Here is a 19,537-nt window from a genome sequence, read left to right as displayed (position 1 = left end):
CATTCTGTGCTCATGGTGGCCAACCAGGTGCCTGTGGTAAGCTTAGCAGCATCATGGCACTTCCAAAGAGCCATCCATTCCATTAGGCAGACTGGGGCAATTGTCCTGGTCAGCAGTCATTTTTCATCCCTCAGACCCCCATTTGTTTGCCTTGCTACCTGCCCATCACTGCCACCCGCTTTTCTTTTGGGGGGCTCTCCAGAGTGCCCACCACATCCCTGGACTTTGCACTGAGGCCACGTGATCCAGAGGGATACATTCAGAATGGAGATGAGTTCAGAAGATACACAACACAGCTATGTGGACAGAGCAGAAGAACCTACGTGCTTAATTGTCTATGGCAGTGGTTCTAAGTACAGAGTAACTAAGTACAGAGAACCCCCTGTTTTTCATAAGCCAAGCCATGGAACCCCTACTTTTGAAAATGCTGATCTCTCTGTGATAGTTTCTGTAATGTGAATGGTGCCACCATACCCTCCAACACATCCTAACGCAAAACTGGATCATGGGTCTTCCAGGCCACATTCCCACGAGTCATGTGATCCTTGCAAGAGCATGGTGCCCCAAAATGGGATATCCTGGCCAGTTGATGGGTATGTGCCACAGACTTCTTGGGGTCCTCAGACCACCAACTGGGAACCACTGGTTGATGGCATAAGGTAGCTTTAGGAGAGAATTGTTCTGTATTTTTATTCTTGCATTATATAAAGAACATCTATATTTGATGTATCCCAAAAAGGTATCCTTTGGTATGCCTGGCCGATTTCAAATGAGAGTCTTTGTTCTGACAAGGCCATCTCTTCTACATGAGGTTTAATTTCCGGAATGTACAAAACCTAATTTACACATGTGGGCCATTTCAACATTTAAATATTCAGGTCCTCTCAGCAGGCTGCCATGATTTAGAGAACAATAGTTCTAAGGCATCAAGAACAGGCCTCAGTTAGACAAACACCTTCCGTGTGAATCACAGTGAAAACTGAAGAATTTCTTATCTTGAAAAGCTTTTGAAGTACACACAGCACAATAATTTACATGAACAAAGACCGTCCAGAGCTGAATAATGGTTCAATGTATATTCTTGCCCTAACAGTATGGGGACATAGGAGTCCCTGCAGCCTGGTCATTTCCCACACCTTTCTGGCAACATGCGAAGAGAAAAAATGTATGCACAGGCCGCCTGAAAAATGGCCACTTCCCATTCTGACATTGCTCTGCTGGTGATGCCCCAGAGGAAAGCTATCATGTCCATTGGCCTGGTTGTTTCCTTTCCACCATTGCCAAAGCAGCATGGGGAGCACCAGAGCACAGTGGGTCTGCCTCCTGTCCATTTAGGTTTTAAAAGAATTGGGCCTTTCACAATGTTTGGGTTTTGTTTCGAACAAGGGTTTGCTTTTCACTTGATAAGTTGTCAACTGACCATATGTCATGCATGCCATACCTCTAAGACCAAAAATACTGTGTCACAGGCTCTGCTTCTTGACCAGAACTTCTAGACTGAGTGTAACTTCCCACACCATCTGTGTCCTGCCATTGTGCCTGTCAGTGGTGGCTAAGGCTGCAGCCCTAGGTCCACTCACTGGGGATTAAGCCCCACTGAACTCAAAGGGACTTACTTCTGAGTAGACATGGATAGCTTTGCACCGTTAAGTCAAAGCTTAGGGTGGCATTCAATGCTACTCCTACTAAGAATAGACCTACTGAAGTCAATGAACATAACTTTCTTAAATACAACCTGAGAGGGAAGAATTCAACATCGCACTAAACCAGTTTCAACAGCACAAGTATTTTTGCTTGCCCAGCAGAAGAACCTCACCTCTCCTCCCCCTGCGCACTGTTCAATGGATTATCCCGACCCCCGCAGGACTGATTTGATGGAGATGGCACACAGGGAGAAAGTGGAAAACCACTCATTTGAATCTGGTCCATAGTGATTAGCCAATAGCATATGTTTGCATTAATTTATTTTCTGTGCCTGGTTCGATGCATGTCAATCTGTGTGGGTACTGGGTACTAAATTTAATTTGGTTTTAGTATCTTGCAGAATGTAGTTTGTTCTGAACGGCATGACAACATCCTGAGATTGTTGTTGCTTCTCACATGCATTGCTTTCCTGCCAAAATATTGCCCTCCACACACCCTTACAAGCTTGAGATTTATTTATTTCTAAAGACAGGCAACATGATGGCACACAGGTTTAAAGAGTGGGTCCCATATAGTTCCATCACTGGGAAACAGCCAAAGAGAAACAAAAATTTATATACGTAAGCGGCACCTAGAGATCTAGCTTCAGTGATCAGAAGCCACTTCTCTCAAAAATAAAAATAAAACGTGCACCGTGCAACGTTTTGGCTGCCCAGCAATATCCAAGGCAGGACAACAGTGGCAATTGCCCAAAGAACTAGAGAAATATAGGATTTTAAATCAGTCAAAAGCAGAATGGGGTGGAGAGGAAGTGAATATTATCTCATAGATGGCCAAAATTAGGAAGTGTCTGCTCAAGGCTCAGAGGCTTTCTAAATGGTGAAGAGCCATTTTTAGTCAAACTTTCAGTTTGTCACCATTAAGGGAAGATTGTTCCTCTACTGCAAAAATGCAAAACTCGGACCAGAGGAAACAAACTTAAGAGTTATTGGTTCCGTTCACATATCACTCCAAACCACTGATTGTGCTTACTATAACTTAGAACTCAAACTGCAGTTCAAGCTTCAAAATGTACAAGCAAACCATGATGTAGAAATGCCTGGCTCCTTTTGTTATCCCACACACACACCCCGACACATACACACAGCTTCATAAATTCCTAAGTTCACTCCTGTCTCCACGGTGCAGCAACCAGACTGATGGTCGTAACTATGGTTTGTAAATATAAATATGCCAGGCCATGGTTTAACAGCCCACTTCAAATCATTGTTTCTGATTCCGGTTGCTGGCAGATCACAAGCCATGGTTTGTCCAGTAGCCGAGTACATGCTGAGGGGGAGCTTTGAAGCCACCATCTAACACTAGTGCTGTTGCTTTTTGCCAGGACAGAGAGGCAGTAAGATTGGGAATGTGTGGCTGCAGCTGAAGCAGTCTGAGATGGGTGGCAGTAGTCTCACTGATGCAACCACATGTCCCCAACCTCACTGCCAACCCACACCAAACCAAATAAAGCAGTAGCAATGCCATTGTCAAAAGGACGGTTCTTCCCCACCACACGACATCAAGACAAACCATGGTTAAACTTCATTAAGCATGGCCTGGCATGATGTCTGAATTGTACCACCATACCTTTAGCCTTCAGCCATCTTTTCATTGCATCAGTCTAAGGGCTGATTTATACAACACATTTGCTTCTCAGAATAAACACCTGCATTCTTTTTTCAAAGTATGAATCTGCATGGGCATTATAGCATGTTAACAGGCCTTTGCAGATCCAACCAGCAGCAATTACAGCAACTGGGGAAAGTGCCACGGTGATCACAGGAATTGCTTCCAGCTGTATCCATTATTACCAAATTTATACTTTACATCTGCCCATGTGGTGGTGCTTTTTGTTTCTGTTTGAGAAGAAAAAATCCTTTATTTCATAAGCATATTACAATAAATTACAATGCATTTAACAGTTAAATATTAGATTTAGCATATAGTAAGAATCTTAGGATGGATTGTATAAATATATAATAAAGTGAATAAAGCTGCTAGACATCATTTTTCATCCAAACCTTTCATGGATTATGAACACCTAATTAACTAAATAAATGCATAAAATTTACACCTTGCCCTGAAATGTGTAATTCTCTCTTCAGATATTGAGTTACCAGACATCATTTGTCCAAAATTGTATGACAAAATGATTTCTCTGCACATACATCATTCCACATCATTCAGTTAACTGTGTTGTGTTTCAGTTCTCTGTGTTGACAAAGGAGCCTTGGAAGTTTGAACATTTGCAGCAAATCAGAACCAACCAACTATAATCCTCTCTTCTATGGTTGTGTACACAAATGTAGCCTTTGAAGTGCACCCCCCCCCCAGTGGGCTTTTGTACATTACGGTTTGCAATTGTACCCACCTTCATACAACAAATGTTATCTAAAGTGGCAGTTATCATCTGTGCTATTTGTACAGTGTTAGAAACTCAAATATATGAGCTAGGTGGCAAATGGTTCCTTAAACCAGGGTTACAGTCACCAAAACGGAATGCCTAGTTGTCATTTAGGGGCTAGACAACTCAAAAGTTGTATTTTTCAATACGACTTTTTGGTTCCTGAAATTCATTCTGATTGGGAAGATAAAATACCGGTATAACAGATAGAATTCTACAGGACGTGTTGCTAGTGTTTGAAAATAGTCATGATCCAATGATTCCCAGGCATGCACCTCCAGATGGTGTAGACGTCAAGAGACATCCTAGTGCCCAGGCACCTTCACTTCGTCACAAGTGGCTGATACCCAGGTGCAAAATGAGCTTGGTGCCTGGCAAATTTTGAATGCTGTTTGTACATGCAGGTGGGCACGTTTTCAGACTAGTGCTCAATAGTGTTCTCTATACCCCTCCTGTCAATTAGGTGTTTTCCACAGACCCTTTTTCAAAGAATAAATATTTTTAACCGCCTTTTGAAAGAGAGGGGCTGAACCCTGGTATGATGATATTCAGAAGATATATAAGGGTATAAAGAGACAGCTAGGTTGCTGTACTGTTTCCTATTTGGTTCTTTCATTCCTAGAGAAGGTGAGCTTGATGAGGGGGAGGCAGCCCTGCAACAGCAAGTAGGCCTGCCCCAACAGGTGACCTGAGAAAGAGCTCTCTTGTGCACACATGCATGCTGCAAGCACTTGAGAAGCGCATTCTTGGTACAAAGCTGTTTATAACCATTCCGGTAGAATGTGCTTTAGGTTGCCATATAGCGTGGGGCAGGGATGGCATTGTATGTGCAGCATAATGAAAAGGCACCAGCATCCAGCACTGAATGCACATTATTGCACAGTGTGTACACACCCAAATCTTTCATTGGCTGGGATCAACAGGGCAAGGTAACGCCTCTGGATTAGAATCACAGACTCTTGAGTATCATCTGGTTCAACCACCTGCAGTCCAGGAGTATGCAGCTGCTACATACGGGGACTGAACCTGCTACCTTGGCATTAACAGCACCATGCTCTAACCAACCGAGTTAGAGATCTAATGGTCAGATTTCTCATCAGATGGTGGAAGGAAGTTTTCAGTGCTTTTGTAATCCTAACACTGTTCCCCATCCCATTTCTTTCTCAAGGAGAGATGCCAGTAAAACTTCTCGGGCAAGTCTATGTGTGGGGTACAGGGAAGATGTATCCCTCTTTATGCTCATACAGAGTGGATAGGTCTTACCCTCTCAATGGGCTGTCCTGCCCACCTGTGAAAGATAGTCCATGGAGGAGTGAGACAGGTAAAGAATCTGGCCCTCTTGGCCAAAAAAATTCCCCACCTCTGAAGTAGGATGACCATGAGAAGTAGTGCTCCAACTGTGAGTGACAATTGAGGTCCCTCTTGTCAAAACAGGAATGGTAGCCCTTCCGGGTGTTCTGGCATTTCAGATCTGAGCCAAGTTCCGTGCGTGTGGGCAGCACCCTCATTCTACACTCACAAAGCAGCTCCCCATGGCTGTGCCATGATAACAACTTCAATGAAGGTAATTAAGGTGCCAGAGAAGGAAATGCTGTTAAAGAAGGTGCCCTTTTAAAGAAAGTGTCCCGCGGTGCTACTGAGTTCACCAAGCTTACTTTGTTGTGCATAGGAGCATCTACAGGGCCCTGACCTAATTAGGCTCACTCTGAGGGCACTAATTGGTTTGTAGAAGAAATGAGAATAGGAATGGGTGGATTGCCTTGTAGGAGATCCTCACGACACACAACGGACCAGGCCTGCCTTAGCACCTGGGATATGGCTTCTGAAACTCTTAGAATCTGCAGTACTTCAAGGGGAGGGTGGGCTGTTGTGCTCCCACTGCACTGCCGCACTTGGAGCTGGGTAGATGGATCATATCCCCATGCCTGGCCCAATAATGAGCTCAGACGAGAGCAAAGATGATATCCAGAAGCAGGAAAGCTTTGGTGCCTTGGTGTGGAGTTGTCTTGAACCATGCTGACCAGAGACAAGATGTTACCCTCACAAGAGACCAGGAAAAGGGCTACATCTAAATCAAACTGCTATATTTACCCGCTGCGAGAATATTCATGGTACTGCCTTTTATGCAAAGTTGCTTAACTTCAGGTTCAGCTTCTCTCTGGGTAGCTAGGGAGGCACCCCCTGCCCACCAAGTTTCTGCTGCACCTGATGCTCATAGGAATCTTCCACATTCACATTTTACACCACATGCCACCCCCATTCTTTTCTAGGTTACCCTGCAGTCAAGCATAAATCTGAAAGAGTATCCTGCACATGAAGCCCCGTCCCAGCCTGTCTGGCGACAGAGGGAGACATTCCTCAGAGGAGATCAAGAGACAGCAAATTGGGTGGTGGGGAGAGCAGTAGGTCAGCCTTCCTCCCCCTCCAGATGTTTGGGACCGCAACAAGCTGTGCTTGTCCAGGGCTGACGTGAGTTGTAGTCCAAGCCATCTGGAGAGCGCCAGGTTGGGGGAGGCTGGAGGGAGGCTAGGAACAGAGACTAAGGGGCTTGAGCAGAGGCTCTGGGGGAGCCCAGACAGCAATTGCACGGGAGCTGCAAGGCAGGCTCAAGGGTCCTGACTCTCTCCTACAGACTTTGTCCGTTCCGTTTCAAGCTGCTTTCTGCGTAAAAGCAGAAAAGAAACGGAAAGAATCGCAAGGCCTTAAGAGGTGCAAGGAGGGAATATCCTGCTTGACTGCAATAAATCCAACCACTCAGCCCCCTTGTTTCCCCCCAGCCTAAACAGCACGTTCCAGTGCTGCATTCTGGTGAATTATTTAGCACCCCCTCCAGCTTTTTACTTCCCTTTGCACCCCCCACCAAAGCAATGGACACCGTCAGGCTGCTGCTGCTGCTGCGGAGGAATGAGGAGCATTCCAGCCAGCATTAAGTAAGTGTGTAATGAGGAGGGGTCTGTGTGTGTGTTAATGATCAGCCCCTGTTCCATTTGAGCTCCCCTTCCCTCCCCTCCCCTCCTGCCTTTATTCTGGATAATTCAGAACCTCACATGCAGAGATGAAAGGCACACAGAGTGCCTGGGCTGCCATTCCCTTGTCTGTCTCTTCCACCCCATGTTCAAACCCCTCCCCAATTGATCTCCCCTTTATCTGCCTGGTATTCTGCTTTTGCCATGGATATTGCCTGAGTGGGAAGGGTTGATCATGGGGAGAGGATTTCTGCCCCCCCCCCCCCATGGATCCTCTTTCTTCACCCCTCATTGAACTGTCGAAAGAGGGGGCAAAGGGAGAGATGGGAAAGGACAGCCACCAGGGCTGCAGGCTTGGTTAGAGACAGCAAGCCCCCTCCTGTAGGGGTTTGGAAGAGGCGGCAAGGGACGCTCAAGACTCCATGGTCCAGATTCCATCTTCCACACCCACCTCCTCCTGCTCCACAGAGCTCCTCTGTCTCAAAGGTCGCATCCACAGTTCAAGCCCATTTCTTCCCTCAAAGAATCCTGGGAGCTGTAGTTTGCTAAGGGTGCTGGGAATTGTAGCTCGGGGTATGCAATTTGCAGTTCCCATGATTGTTTGGGGGAAATAAATGTATAGCGTGGGTGCACCCTTACCGTGTCAAATACACTTACGTGCAGTGGCCAGTTATACAAGGGGTAGGAAAGGGGGCTACGCTCCTAAAGAGGACTTGACCCTTTCCTCTCACTCCTAAGCTCCCATTTCCAAGGAAGGGCCCCCAAAAAGGCATCCATCTAGCTCCACAGAAGAGGAGGCAGTTTCCCCAGAGAGTCTTACTAGAGCGGACAGAACACGAACAAACATACACACACTGCATGCAGATAAGTGGAGAAAATAAGCAGCCCCCGCCAGCCGGCCCACAGGAGATTCACACCCGCGTGAACGCGCCAGCACACACATACGCGTCCACGGTGCGTGCTCCCCGTTTCTGGAACCTCGCCGAGCAGCCAGCTCGTGCAGCTAAAGTTAGCCTGGTCCCGGGCATCTCACGCGCTGCAAGGAGGCGCAGCGCAACGGCCGGATCGCGCCCAGCAGGAATCCCCCCCCCCGACCCGCGCTGCTCTAAACCTGACCCAGACCTGCAGGCCACCGGACTCTGGTGCACGTGTGAGAGGCGGGGTGGGTTGGGGAGACGTTACACACCCACCCAATGGTTTGGGAGGGGGGCACACCCGCACGGGCGCGCGCCGCAGTTCCCTAACAAAGGCAATCGAGTGATTGTTCCCGGAGACTCCGAAGGGATCTGCGGCGGCTGCCTCAGTCCGACCCAACTCCCTCCCCACGTCCCGACTTCCCCCAGAGGGATCATTGTCTGCCCCCCATCTCGGACCGTCTGAGCGCGTCTCGCGGTGGCACATCCTAAGCGGCGGGGCTCCATTGTGAGGGCGGGAGAGGGGGTGTGGCGGCCGGCACCGGCGGAGCCCCTACCCGAGAGAGGGGCCACCCCCAGGACCCCCCGGGGTCGCAAACGTCTCCCCCTCCGAGGCCCGCGATCCGCCCCGCCCCCCCAGCACTTACAGCCTTTCTGCGCTCCTCGGGATGTTCTTGGGGACGCTGCGGAGCCCCAGCCCGTGACAGTCGACGGTGGTGCCGCTGCAGGCGCACGGCGCGGGACAGGCGCTCGCCCGGACCCGGCAAAAGGCCGCCCAGGCCAAGAGGCAGGCTCCCGCCCGCAGCCACACGCCGCCCGACGCCGCTCGCTTCACGGGAGCCATGCTGCCTGCGCTGGCTAGCGAGGGGCTGCCCCGCACATGATCGCACGGTGCGCTCGCCGAGGCGGCGTGGAGAGGCTGCCTTCTGGCGTAGGCGGGCGACCCCGGCTGCTGCTGCTTCCACTTCGCGCCTTCGTCGCCTGTCCGGGTCGCAGGAGGAAGAAGCTCCGGCCGCCCGGGAGGGTTAAGCACAGGAACACGCGTTGCCTTCGCGTCTCGCTGCCTCGCTCTCAAAGACACACATCGGGAGCCCCCGTCTCATCCATCAAGCCCAGACAGCAGGAGCAGCCTTGACTCCGCCCCCGTCCCCCCTTCAGTCTCCTCACCCGCCTCGGGCGCACAGATCTCTCCCCGCCACCGCCACCCAACCACCCACCCTCTTCTCCGACAGAGGGCCGGGAGGGGGCGAAACGGGACAAGAAAGGCGCGCACTGTCTGCCCAGGGAGCAGAGAGGAGGCTCCCACATAACGCACTCGCGGAACCACCAGCCAATTGGCAAGACACTTCCGCGGAAGAGAGAGCTACACACGCGCGTGTACACAGACGTACGTGTGTATACACACACACCCAGCGAAGCACACGCTCTGAGACTCTGTCGTGGAGAGACGCAGTCACGCGTCCTGTAAAGATGCACATAGAGAAATACAGGCAAAGAGCGTCCGAAAGTAGCAGGACAGACACAGAGGCCCAGAGAAGAGGAGTCGCCCTCCGTACTCAGACATACACACAATGGGATTGAGGTGTCCTTTGTGATAAACAGGTTTCTTTGTGTATGATTTCTGTTGATAGGTTGTGTTTTGATGTAAAACTCTTTGAGGTCACAATCTGATCTGTACAAGAACACAAAACAAACCATATTGGCTTTTTCCACCATCTCACCCCATCAGTGAGTCCACCCAACTCCCCTTGAATAAATGAAATAAAAAAATTCCTTCCTGTAGCACCTTAATATTTTTTTATTTCGACTATGGCAGACCAACACGGCTACCCATCTGTAACTTGAATAAATGAGTGCTTTTAAAGGCTTATTAGCTCTATTGCCAGGGTGAAACTTACAGGGTGGTGTAAGTTTCAAAGGAAGACTCTTTGAAAGTGAATTGGCAAGCTAGGGTGCCATGCCCTTTTGGGAACAGAAGGGAATCTGAGAATACCCTGAGCTTTCAGTATCAATGAGGCTGAAAAACAAAGGGATGTAACCTTAAGATACCTGGAATCGCACCAGCTTCTCAGGTGTAGTGGGGTGTGTGTGGGTGTCCAAGCCCAATACTAGGCTACCACTGATTATCTCTCATCTACTCCTATACTGACTGTTGATGTCGATTATAGACAGGTAACACACTCACCTGGGCATGCTGGTGTCCTCCCAATAAGAGTTTCCAAGCACCAGTCTAAGATCTCAACCTCCTCTCCATATTCAAATGGACTAGAATCTGGGTGTCATCTGCTTATGAATGGCACTTCACCAAAAAATCTCCTAATGACAGCTCCCAGAAGCCTCATATAAATGTTAAATAGCATTGGGGCAAGATGAAATCCAGTGGGACAGACACCACAGGAAACCTCCCATCATGCCAGACTGTAGCCCCCCATATCTACTTTCTGGAAACAGCTCTAGAGGTAGGAGTGCAACCAGTGCCCTCAAGCCCCACCTCCTCCCTGAGATGCTCCAGAAGGAAACTATGGTTAACAGAATCAAAAGCCACTGGGAGATTGAGGAGAATGAGCAGGGTCATACTCCCCTCAAATCTCTCCTGACAAATGTCATAAACCAGGGTGATTAAGGCAGCTTAAGTGCCACAAGCAGACCTAAAGCCAGACTTGAATGTCTCCAAGTAATCAGTTTCCTCCAAGCAGGCCTGAAAGTAGACTGGCAACTCTCTATTCTCCATGGCAATAATTGTTAACACTTCTGGGTCCAGGGAGGTCTCCTTAAGGATGGGACAGACCACTGCCTCCTTCATCTACCCCTTCTCCAGTGAAGTCCCTGAACCCACCCAGTCTACTCCCTACGACTAGCTCTAAGAAACCAAGATAGGCAAGGCACAAGGAGGCAGGTGGTTGGCTGCACTTCTTAAAGCAACTTGTCCACATCCTCAGGCTGCAATAATGTAAACTAATCCAGTATAGATGGAACAGGCAGTACTCTAGACATCCTCATTGGACTTGCTCAAATTGTAGCATCCAATTTTGTCCAAATCTGAGCAATTCTGCCTCTAAACAGCAACAATAATTCTTCAAATGCTGCTGATTGATGCCATCTCCAAAGATCCTGCTTGTTTGCCACAAATGTTGGTCTCCACCACCAATCCATGGGTAGCATTCTGCTTACTATTTAGGGTGATTCTGCTTACTATTTAGGGTAGCCCACAATTTATTTGTCTGTTTAGGTGTATATTACATCCCACATACCTATTCATTATGCAAAAAGGAGACTCATTCATTAGGCAGTCTTAGATTCTGACTGGTGGTAAATCTGAAGCCTACTGTACTAGATTTGGCGATTTTGGGGTACATTTTTCTTACTAGAAGCAGGTGCAAATTTGGCAGCGAGGAGGAAACAACTATTTGCATGCAATGCAGACACAGCACCAACTTGTAAGTCTTCCTTAATGACAGCTAGAGAGAGAGGCTAACCATATGCACATGTGTAGGTTGAGAAAGACACAGCCAACTTGGCGTTATCACCTCAGTCAACAAAAAAGCAAATTCTAGATTAAACTTCTAAGTTCTTATTTTGTTGAATATGACTGCCTGATAAGGCTAGCACCATTTTTAAGGTGCTCAAAATACGAATAGTGAAGCCGTTCTACCTATACATCAATATATAGCTTTCTCCACTTTTTATTCTGTTTACTCTAAATTGCTAAGGGCTGTCCATTTATATTTAAGCACATGGGTATCCTAGGTACAATTAAGGTGTATTCAGCATGCATAAAGACATGCATCATTTGAGCAGTAGGCTCACTGTGGAAACATACTCAGTAATTTTTGTTCTGCGAAAGGTACCATTTTCACTCCCAGATCAAGCTCAAAGAAACTCATCACTGTTATACTCTCATAGGTTCAGGGAGGTCTTCTTGAGGAAGGAATACAGCACTGCCTCTTCCAAAGCAGTTGGCACATTCCCTTCCTGAAAGGTGGAATTAGCCACCCACAGTCATTCCCCCTTGACTAGCTCTCACAAGCCAAGTGCAAAGGTTGAGATTTCAGGTGGTAGGCCCAATACTTTAAAGTATCTTGTCTACAACCTTGAGCCTCATCAAGGAAAACTCATCCCAAACCAGATGAGAGCAATACAGACCAGTAGTTTAGACCTTTTCAGGCCCAGGATTCACTTTTAAACCCAACATGCATTTGGGGACGCATTTTGTAATCTTGTACCACATATTTGCATGGTGGTAGAGGGAACCTGCTGCAACCCACCTTGGATCAAGTTGAAGACCAGTGCTCTGGACACCCCACTAGACCTGTCATAAGCTCAGCCCAGATGTGAGCAACTTTGCCATCAAAGTGCCTAGCAAACCTGTCTCAACAAGAGTCAAAAGGTTCCAGTCTATTGCCCTTCAGGGAAGTTCCCGCCAACCCCATCACCTCTAAGAAAAGTTCTGCTGGACAACTTCTTAAGGCCTCCTTCACTGCTATGTGGTAGGCATGATTATGCAATCTTGCCTATGCTTGGTTGCATTTGATACAGTATTTGTACCACCTTAGCCACCATCCTGCCTGTTTCATCCGTTAGAGCTCCTCTCCTCATGAGAGTGCACCCTCATGAGCAACTATGTTAATGTTTCTCTTACCATTACACAGCAAGACCAGGGTCAGTCACCTCCCATAGCATTCAGCATTCCCTTGGCTTCTCCAAGTTTCTGGGAGCAGCCAGTCCTCCACACTGCAAGGGGGGACTGCTGCCATCAGTCCAAACCTTACTAGGAAATAGTCGGTCTATGACACCAAGGTAAAACTTGTGGTAGAGCACCCAACAGCTGCAAAAGTGAAATACAGTATACAACTCCCAGGCCACCTGTTCCTCTGAACCTCAGGTGAGGATGATTTTCAAGGCTATGAGTAATTACTTTGAGTTATGGGAGGAGAGGATGCATCCAGCCTCCACCTGTCCTTCCCAGGGAGCAGCGGAACTGTGACAGGTGTGCAAAGCTTGAGACCAAAGTGATCTAGGCACAGTGAAGGGAGAAAACCATCGAAACGACGAAACATAATTACGACATGCAAAATTATCAACTATTTTAACTATTCAGCTCTTCTTTGACTTACCACCTAGCACTTTCACCTTTCCAAACTAGTTAAGAGCTTTGCTATGCTATGGCTCTATAGTAACTTATACTAAATAGTAAGGAAAGAAAAAGAATATTAAGGCTACCAACCAAGCAGAGGTTCAAAGGAACAGGTTTCTGTGGACTCGGAGGAGTGTTAAGAGATAAATTCTAGATACTTTGGTAGGATCTAGATGAATGTTTTTTTGGAGGGAAAAGTCTGAATAATAAAATGTTTATGTTTAAACCTCACCAGTCAATAAGCAAAAATAAAATAAGAAAATTGTGTATATAAAACTTAAGATTGTTCATAAACCAAAGCCCCAGCCTCATAGGACTAGTTAGAAGGAAAATGGCTACAAGCAGCTCCAAACCTGAAGGGACAAATTTAAAGCAAGAAATCCCTTTTCTTAAAGAGAAGGCAAAACAGTAAATGAAAGGTCATGGGGCAGACACCTGCAGAAACAGGTTTCCATTGTTCTGAGGAACTGGCATGTCTTTGAGCCTTATCAGGGCACAAGGAGACTTGTGAAGGTCACTCAGAGCTGCCAGCTGCAATTGAGTAAAAATATTGTAACTTCTTCACAATGGTGTATTTTCTTAATTTGACTAAGGCCTTGTCAGCATTTTCTATTTCTTAACATCGCAGAAAACAGGCAGAGGACATTTCTGCCCTCAAGACAAAAAATTAGGCCTGCTTAAACCATGACCAAGTTTTGCCTCTACTCCACAGCTTTTTGGGAAATGTTGGGATAGGGTCTGACTGGAATCCTAAAGAGATAAACCACAACATTTTAAAAGAGGTCCCACTACTTATTTAGGAACTTCATAAAAAAGAATGAACACTGTAAAGGGAAAATTAGCATTATATATTATAGGACATCAAATATTATGCTAAATATAAGGTTTTTAATTGGACTTGTAGACTATATTATGTTTTAAAGAAATGTAATCTGAATCCTGGTATCCTCATGGGGGAGGGGCAATTTATATTCAATATTTACATTTATACTATAATCAATATTACTTTTGTAACACAGTTTGGCTGGGAGAATTAAACAAATTATTAAATAAAAAATATTTAGGAACTTCTGTCAGTCAGAATCGTATCACCACAACAGTAAAACTGAGATGTGGGAGGAGGGAAGGAAAGAGCTTGACTTGTTAATTAATTAATTAATTAATTAATTAATTAAATTTTATCCTGCCTTTCCTCCAAGGAGCTCAGGATGGTGTCTGTGTCCCCCTAATCCACTCATGTAATCTTTACAACAATCCTGTGAGGTAGGTCACCCAATGATGGCTTCATGAGTTCTTCCACAGTTAGGTGAGAAGCAAGAGAACATTATTAGCCCCCTTCAGCAATGGCAGATCCAGAGACAGCAGGAGTTAGCCAGGATCTCACCCTCTAATTGCTGCAGAAGGGTCAATGGGGTTTGTGCACTATCTGGTTCCATAGAGACTTTTAGAGGCCTTGCTGCTGTAGAAAATGTAATTCTTAATCATGGAAGTCAGTAACTCTGCACAAGTTCAGTTAGGGTGGGCTAGACTCTTTTTTTTTTTGTCCTGAAGGCAACACAGAGTGACAGCATGAAGAAATACAGCAGGCAGTTTTGGCAGCAGCAAGTAGAAAGCTAGTCTATTAATCAGTAAAATAACCCTGCAAGGCTTCTTTGTTGGAGAGAACCCAACGGAACAAGCAATATAGAGAGAAAGGGACCTGGGAGGCAAGTGGGACTGAAGCAGCTGAAGTCTGAACCATCAGCTTATAGTGGCTCCAGGCCCAAACCTCTCCATGGGCCCTTGGTTTGAATTATTTTCATGGCAAAAGAAAATATTAGAAAGTGTGCACAGGAGTTTGCTGTGTTGGATTTCAGTGCACAAGGGAAAGAACTCTGTTAACTCCTGAAAAGGCTTCTGTTTAGAATATGCTATCTTTATTAAAAGATGCTAAATATTCAGTACTTACCTTCCTCTCTTGGGTGCACAATCTCCTAGCTCAGACTCTAGGGCAGCTCTTCTAACATTAGGCAATTAACTAAGCAACACCTACCCACCCCTTTCATTGGTGAGTAGCTGTGCTATTTTGCTTTCCCTCTTCCATAAAAACGCTGGAACGATATGGAAGGAAAGGTGTATGAGGAAAAGCTGGAATGATAATCCTCCTGCACAATGTTCACAAACACTGCAGGCAAAGAGAAAACTGTTTGGGCCTTGTTGAACCATGTAACTACTACAACACAAAGGTAACACAACTGGCATTCTTTGCTCTTGGCCCCTGGGGCCATCGACAGAAATTTGGGAGTCTAGCTAGTCTATCTTCATATTTCACTGCTTCCTCAACCTTGGGCTTCCTACTTAGATTTCTGCACCCCAAAACTTTCCTTGATAAGGAAAACATCTCAATTCCTACAAGCCAGTTTAATGCTGTTTCTTCCTTACCTGGTACAGTGGTACCTTGGGTTAAGAACTTAATTCGTTCTGGAGGTCCGTTCTTAACTTGAAACTGTTCTTAACCTGAGGCACCACTTTAGCTAATGGGGCCTCCCACTGCTGCCGTGCCGCTGCCATGCAATTTCTGTTCTCATCCTGAAGCAAAATTCTTAACCCGAGGTACTATTTCTGGGTTAGTAGAGTCTGTAACCTGAAGCGTCTGTAACCCGAGGTACCACTGTATATATACACAAGCCCACACCATTCACTCTGAAGGGAGCTAGTTTCCAGGAATATTCACACTATACATTTAAAGCACATGGCTTCCACCAAAGAATTCTGAGAACTGTAGTTTACCTCTCATACAGCTACAGTTCCCCAGCACCCTTAACAAACTACCATTCCCAAGATTTTTTGGATGAAGCTATGTGCTATAAATGTGTGGTGTGGTTGTGACCTGGAAAATGGTGGTGGTGCTGGGATACAGTAACAGTGGACATTATAGAGAAGAGGGAACCAATTGCATTATCATTACATCATCAGCTGCAGGCTGGACAATAGGTTTGGGCATAGACACAAATACTATGCACCTTGAATGGGTCGCTAGATAGGAACAGATCTCTCTCTCTCTCTCTCTCTCACACACACACACACACTCACAAACATCTCTGAATAACTATTTGTATCTGCAGATTAAGCTTCCTCATGCAGTTTAGCATTTTGCAACAGTCCTCCATCTCATTTATCTTTACCCAACCATCTCTCTTCCTATCTGATTTGTTATAATTGGACATGGAGTGCTGTGTGGTTAAGGGGGAGGGAGCTGAGGCAGATTGGTCAAGTTTGTGGGGTACCATCTCCATGGAGACTGCATTCTTTGTTTAATGCTTCTGACACACTTCAAAGGGCTTTGGGTTTGGAGCAGGCCCTGCTATGGTTCTCGACATGTGGGAGGGGAAGCTGTTCATGTGCATATCGGTGCAGCTGGAGTCAGAATAGCAACATGTGGGACAGGCCCCACGGAAGCTCGCTGGTGCTAACTTAGAGAAACAAGGAGTCTGACCTAACCTGGGATACCAGAGGGGCTGGGGCATGTATACCCCCACCCACGCTTAACCAGATCCTTGAGGACTGAGCTTTGCAGTTACCTAGCAACTGTAATACACATTCCCTTGCTGGGCAGCACAGCTTCAGAAGTCAGTGACAGTCAGGACAAGGAAGGGGTGTGTGTGTGTGTGTGTGTGTGTAGAACCGGGGAAAGCAGAGACCCAAAGCTGAGGGTGGGTGCAGAGCTATTTTTCCTCCAGGGCATATAATCCTCTCAGGCCAGCCCTGCCAGATGCTTAGGACTCCTATATTCCTCACAGTGGATCTATGAACTATTCCTGCCTTACCGATTATGGTGGGTGTCCCTGTCTGTTCCCACCAGAGTAAGAGAAGAAGGGGGGGGTGTCACTGAGGATTTCAGGGTTGAAAGTAGGAATGTCAGGGAAGCAAAAAGCATGCTGAAAATAAGAGGCTACTCTACCCTCCACTTTCAGTCAGAACAACAAGCTGCTCATATTGAGATGCGGCCAATGGATTTTCATTTATGTATTTTTAAATTTTACATCCCGCTCTTGGTCAGAAGACCTCAGAGCAGGTTACAACACTAACAAATAAGAACTATCAGAAAACTATAGACCAACAACTTATTAACGACTTCAATAAGCTTTTGGGTTAGTAAGTGAAATTGAGTTTTTTGTCTATCAGTTACCAATTTTGGATTGGATTATTACAATGTAATTGGAAAGCCTTCTGTAGAAAAGCCAGCAAGCCCTGCCAGAAGCTCAGAGAGAGGTCTGGCTACCATTCACTGCACATACTGCACATTTTTCCACTAGGCTAATCCATCATTGCTTCCTCATGTTCAACTTTCAACATGCATAACAAGTGGGTCACAAAACCTCTGCTTGTGATGCTTCATCTGGAGATAATGAAGACCAAGATCCAAAAGTTGTTGAATAACAGTATTAGTATCAAATAGCTCACATGCAGATAGATTAGACACAAGTAGAACTGAAAGTCACACAACATAGCACGTGTTTTCTGCAGTAATGTACCTGGCTGTAGATCACCAAGTCTTGATTGTAGCGACAGACAAGTGGCTTGTTACTGATTTTTTAAACTCATGATTGAAATGCCTTTGCCACTAGATGGTCTTTGTGAAAGAATTAAGATTTGCTAGCCCTTCAGTGTTTTCTGATGCAGGAAGTTTGCCAATAGCAACACAGAGATGAAACATTAACCAAATTGTTAAGTATTTAGTTGGCATGGGGTGGTGGAATAGTTTGAGTGCTGGACTTGGTCTGGGAAGATCCGGTTTCAAATTCTCATTCACCCAAAAAGCAGATTGGGTGACCCTGGACAGGTCACTAGCTATCTCTCAACTTAACTGACCCCCAGGGTTGTTGTGAAAATAAAATGTGTGGGGAGGGGCCCTGAGCAACTTGGAAGGATAGAATAAAAGTGTCAAAAGCAATTATCATATGGAACTAGATCCTAATGAAAAGGAATGTAATGAAATTAATATGACACACCTAGTTTGAACAAATGAGATTATTTTGAAAATAGTGTGTTTTGGAAGACCGATTTAATTCTAGAGAGAGTAAATGTAAGGGCAGATTTCAGACAAGTTATTTCACAAATGTATTGTGTACTGTGCCTTGCCTTGCTTTTTCATTTGCTTCACACAAGACCAGGTACCTGGATCTGTATTGATCGATCAAATCCTTTATTCTCCCACAAGACTAACATAATTCAAAGAGATCCTCATAAACTCTGAGCCCATTTTTCCCATCCCACCAGTCATTATCCACACATTTACCCCTTAGTGAAACCAGGCACCTCCTCAATTGCTTTTTACGACAGAAGCAGAACCTTGCTTTCATATTCAACTAGGGCAGTTCATTATTCCTCTCTCATGTTCCTGGCGGAGGTACAACAATTAAAATTTTCACAAATTCTAGTTCTCTTCATAATTTATTATAGAAATCTCTTCCCACCATTCCTTTCTTACAAAATCTCTTTATAGAAGTTTGAGATGTGTCATTACATGACTATAATTTGATTGCTGCTTTAATGGAATACATCAGGTTCTACATTATATGCCATTAGGAAAGTAATTTCAACAATCATTACCGCTATTCATTTTTTGTCTTGTCACACCAGCACCCTCATGAGGCTGGCAAAATTATTGCACACAACGTTCTCTATAAAGCAGGGGGAGCCCTCCAGGTGTTGTTGGACTATGACTCCCATCAGCCCCCACCAGCAGAGGCAATGATCAAGAATCATGGGAGCTGTAGTTCAACAACATCATGAGAACCACCCCTGCCATAAAGAGATACGGAGATGGAATTTTAGCCATAGCATCCAAGATGGTCTCTGAAAGTCTCTCTCCTGATGAAACAACAATGACTGAGAAAATGCAATGAAAGGTGTGGCTCAAAGTCCTCTTTTTATTTGCAAGGCCCCCTATCATGAGCTCTTTGTGTAAAAGGTTATCTCCAACAACTTTGACTTACAGCTACTAACACAGAGAACCAGAAGATGTCAGGGAAAAGCATCTCTGAGCACTTGTGAGCAGCATGGTATGTGCGAGAAGACAGACCAAATAAAAGGGACTAGAAAAAGCAGGACTTACCTGAGACAGGGATCAGTTCTGGAGTCTTTTTTCCAGTCCTAGGCTGAGCCTTGGAACATGTGGCTAAAACACAAAATGAGTGCTGGACCTGCAGGATAATTTCTCTCATCACCCTGAGCTCAGATATAAACAAGACTTCCAGCTCAGAATGTGCAGCTTCCACAGTTCATGTTCACACTAACAAACATGTTTTAGCTACCGCATGAACCACTTTGCTTTATGGCTATAAGGTGCGGCATATTGCGTACCCACGAGAAATGCAGAGGAAGAAAAGTAGGTAATAAATAGCAGAAAGTCTCTGGGCGGCCCTAGAATTTGGAACTCCCTTACAAGTGA

The 19,537-nt window shown here is 45.8% G+C and overlaps 1 protein-coding gene across 1 annotated transcript in view; it reads right to left on the bottom strand.

The window, feature by feature from the left end:
• SLIT1 (slit guidance ligand 1) overlaps positions 1–9,165 on the bottom strand; it is a 123,343-nt gene extending 114,178 nt beyond the window's left edge. The window contains exon 1 of the mRNA XM_081007573.1: positions 8,618–9,165. Coding sequence (XP_080863699.1) covers positions 8,618–8,814 — 197 coding nt within the window. The 5' untranslated portion in view covers positions 8,815–9,165. The remainder of the gene's footprint in view (positions 1–8,617) is intronic.
• Positions 9,166–19,537: the final 10,372 nt, after the last annotated feature.

Source organism: Podarcis pityusensis (genome assembly GCF_964106645.2).
Source record: "Podarcis pityusensis genome assembly, chromosome: 5".
Classification (NCBI taxonomy): domain Eukaryota; kingdom Metazoa; phylum Chordata; class Lepidosauria; order Squamata; family Lacertidae; genus Podarcis; species Podarcis pityusensis.
The sequence above is the reverse complement of the archived record's forward strand: the minus strand, read 5'-3'. Positions and strand labels throughout refer to the sequence as shown.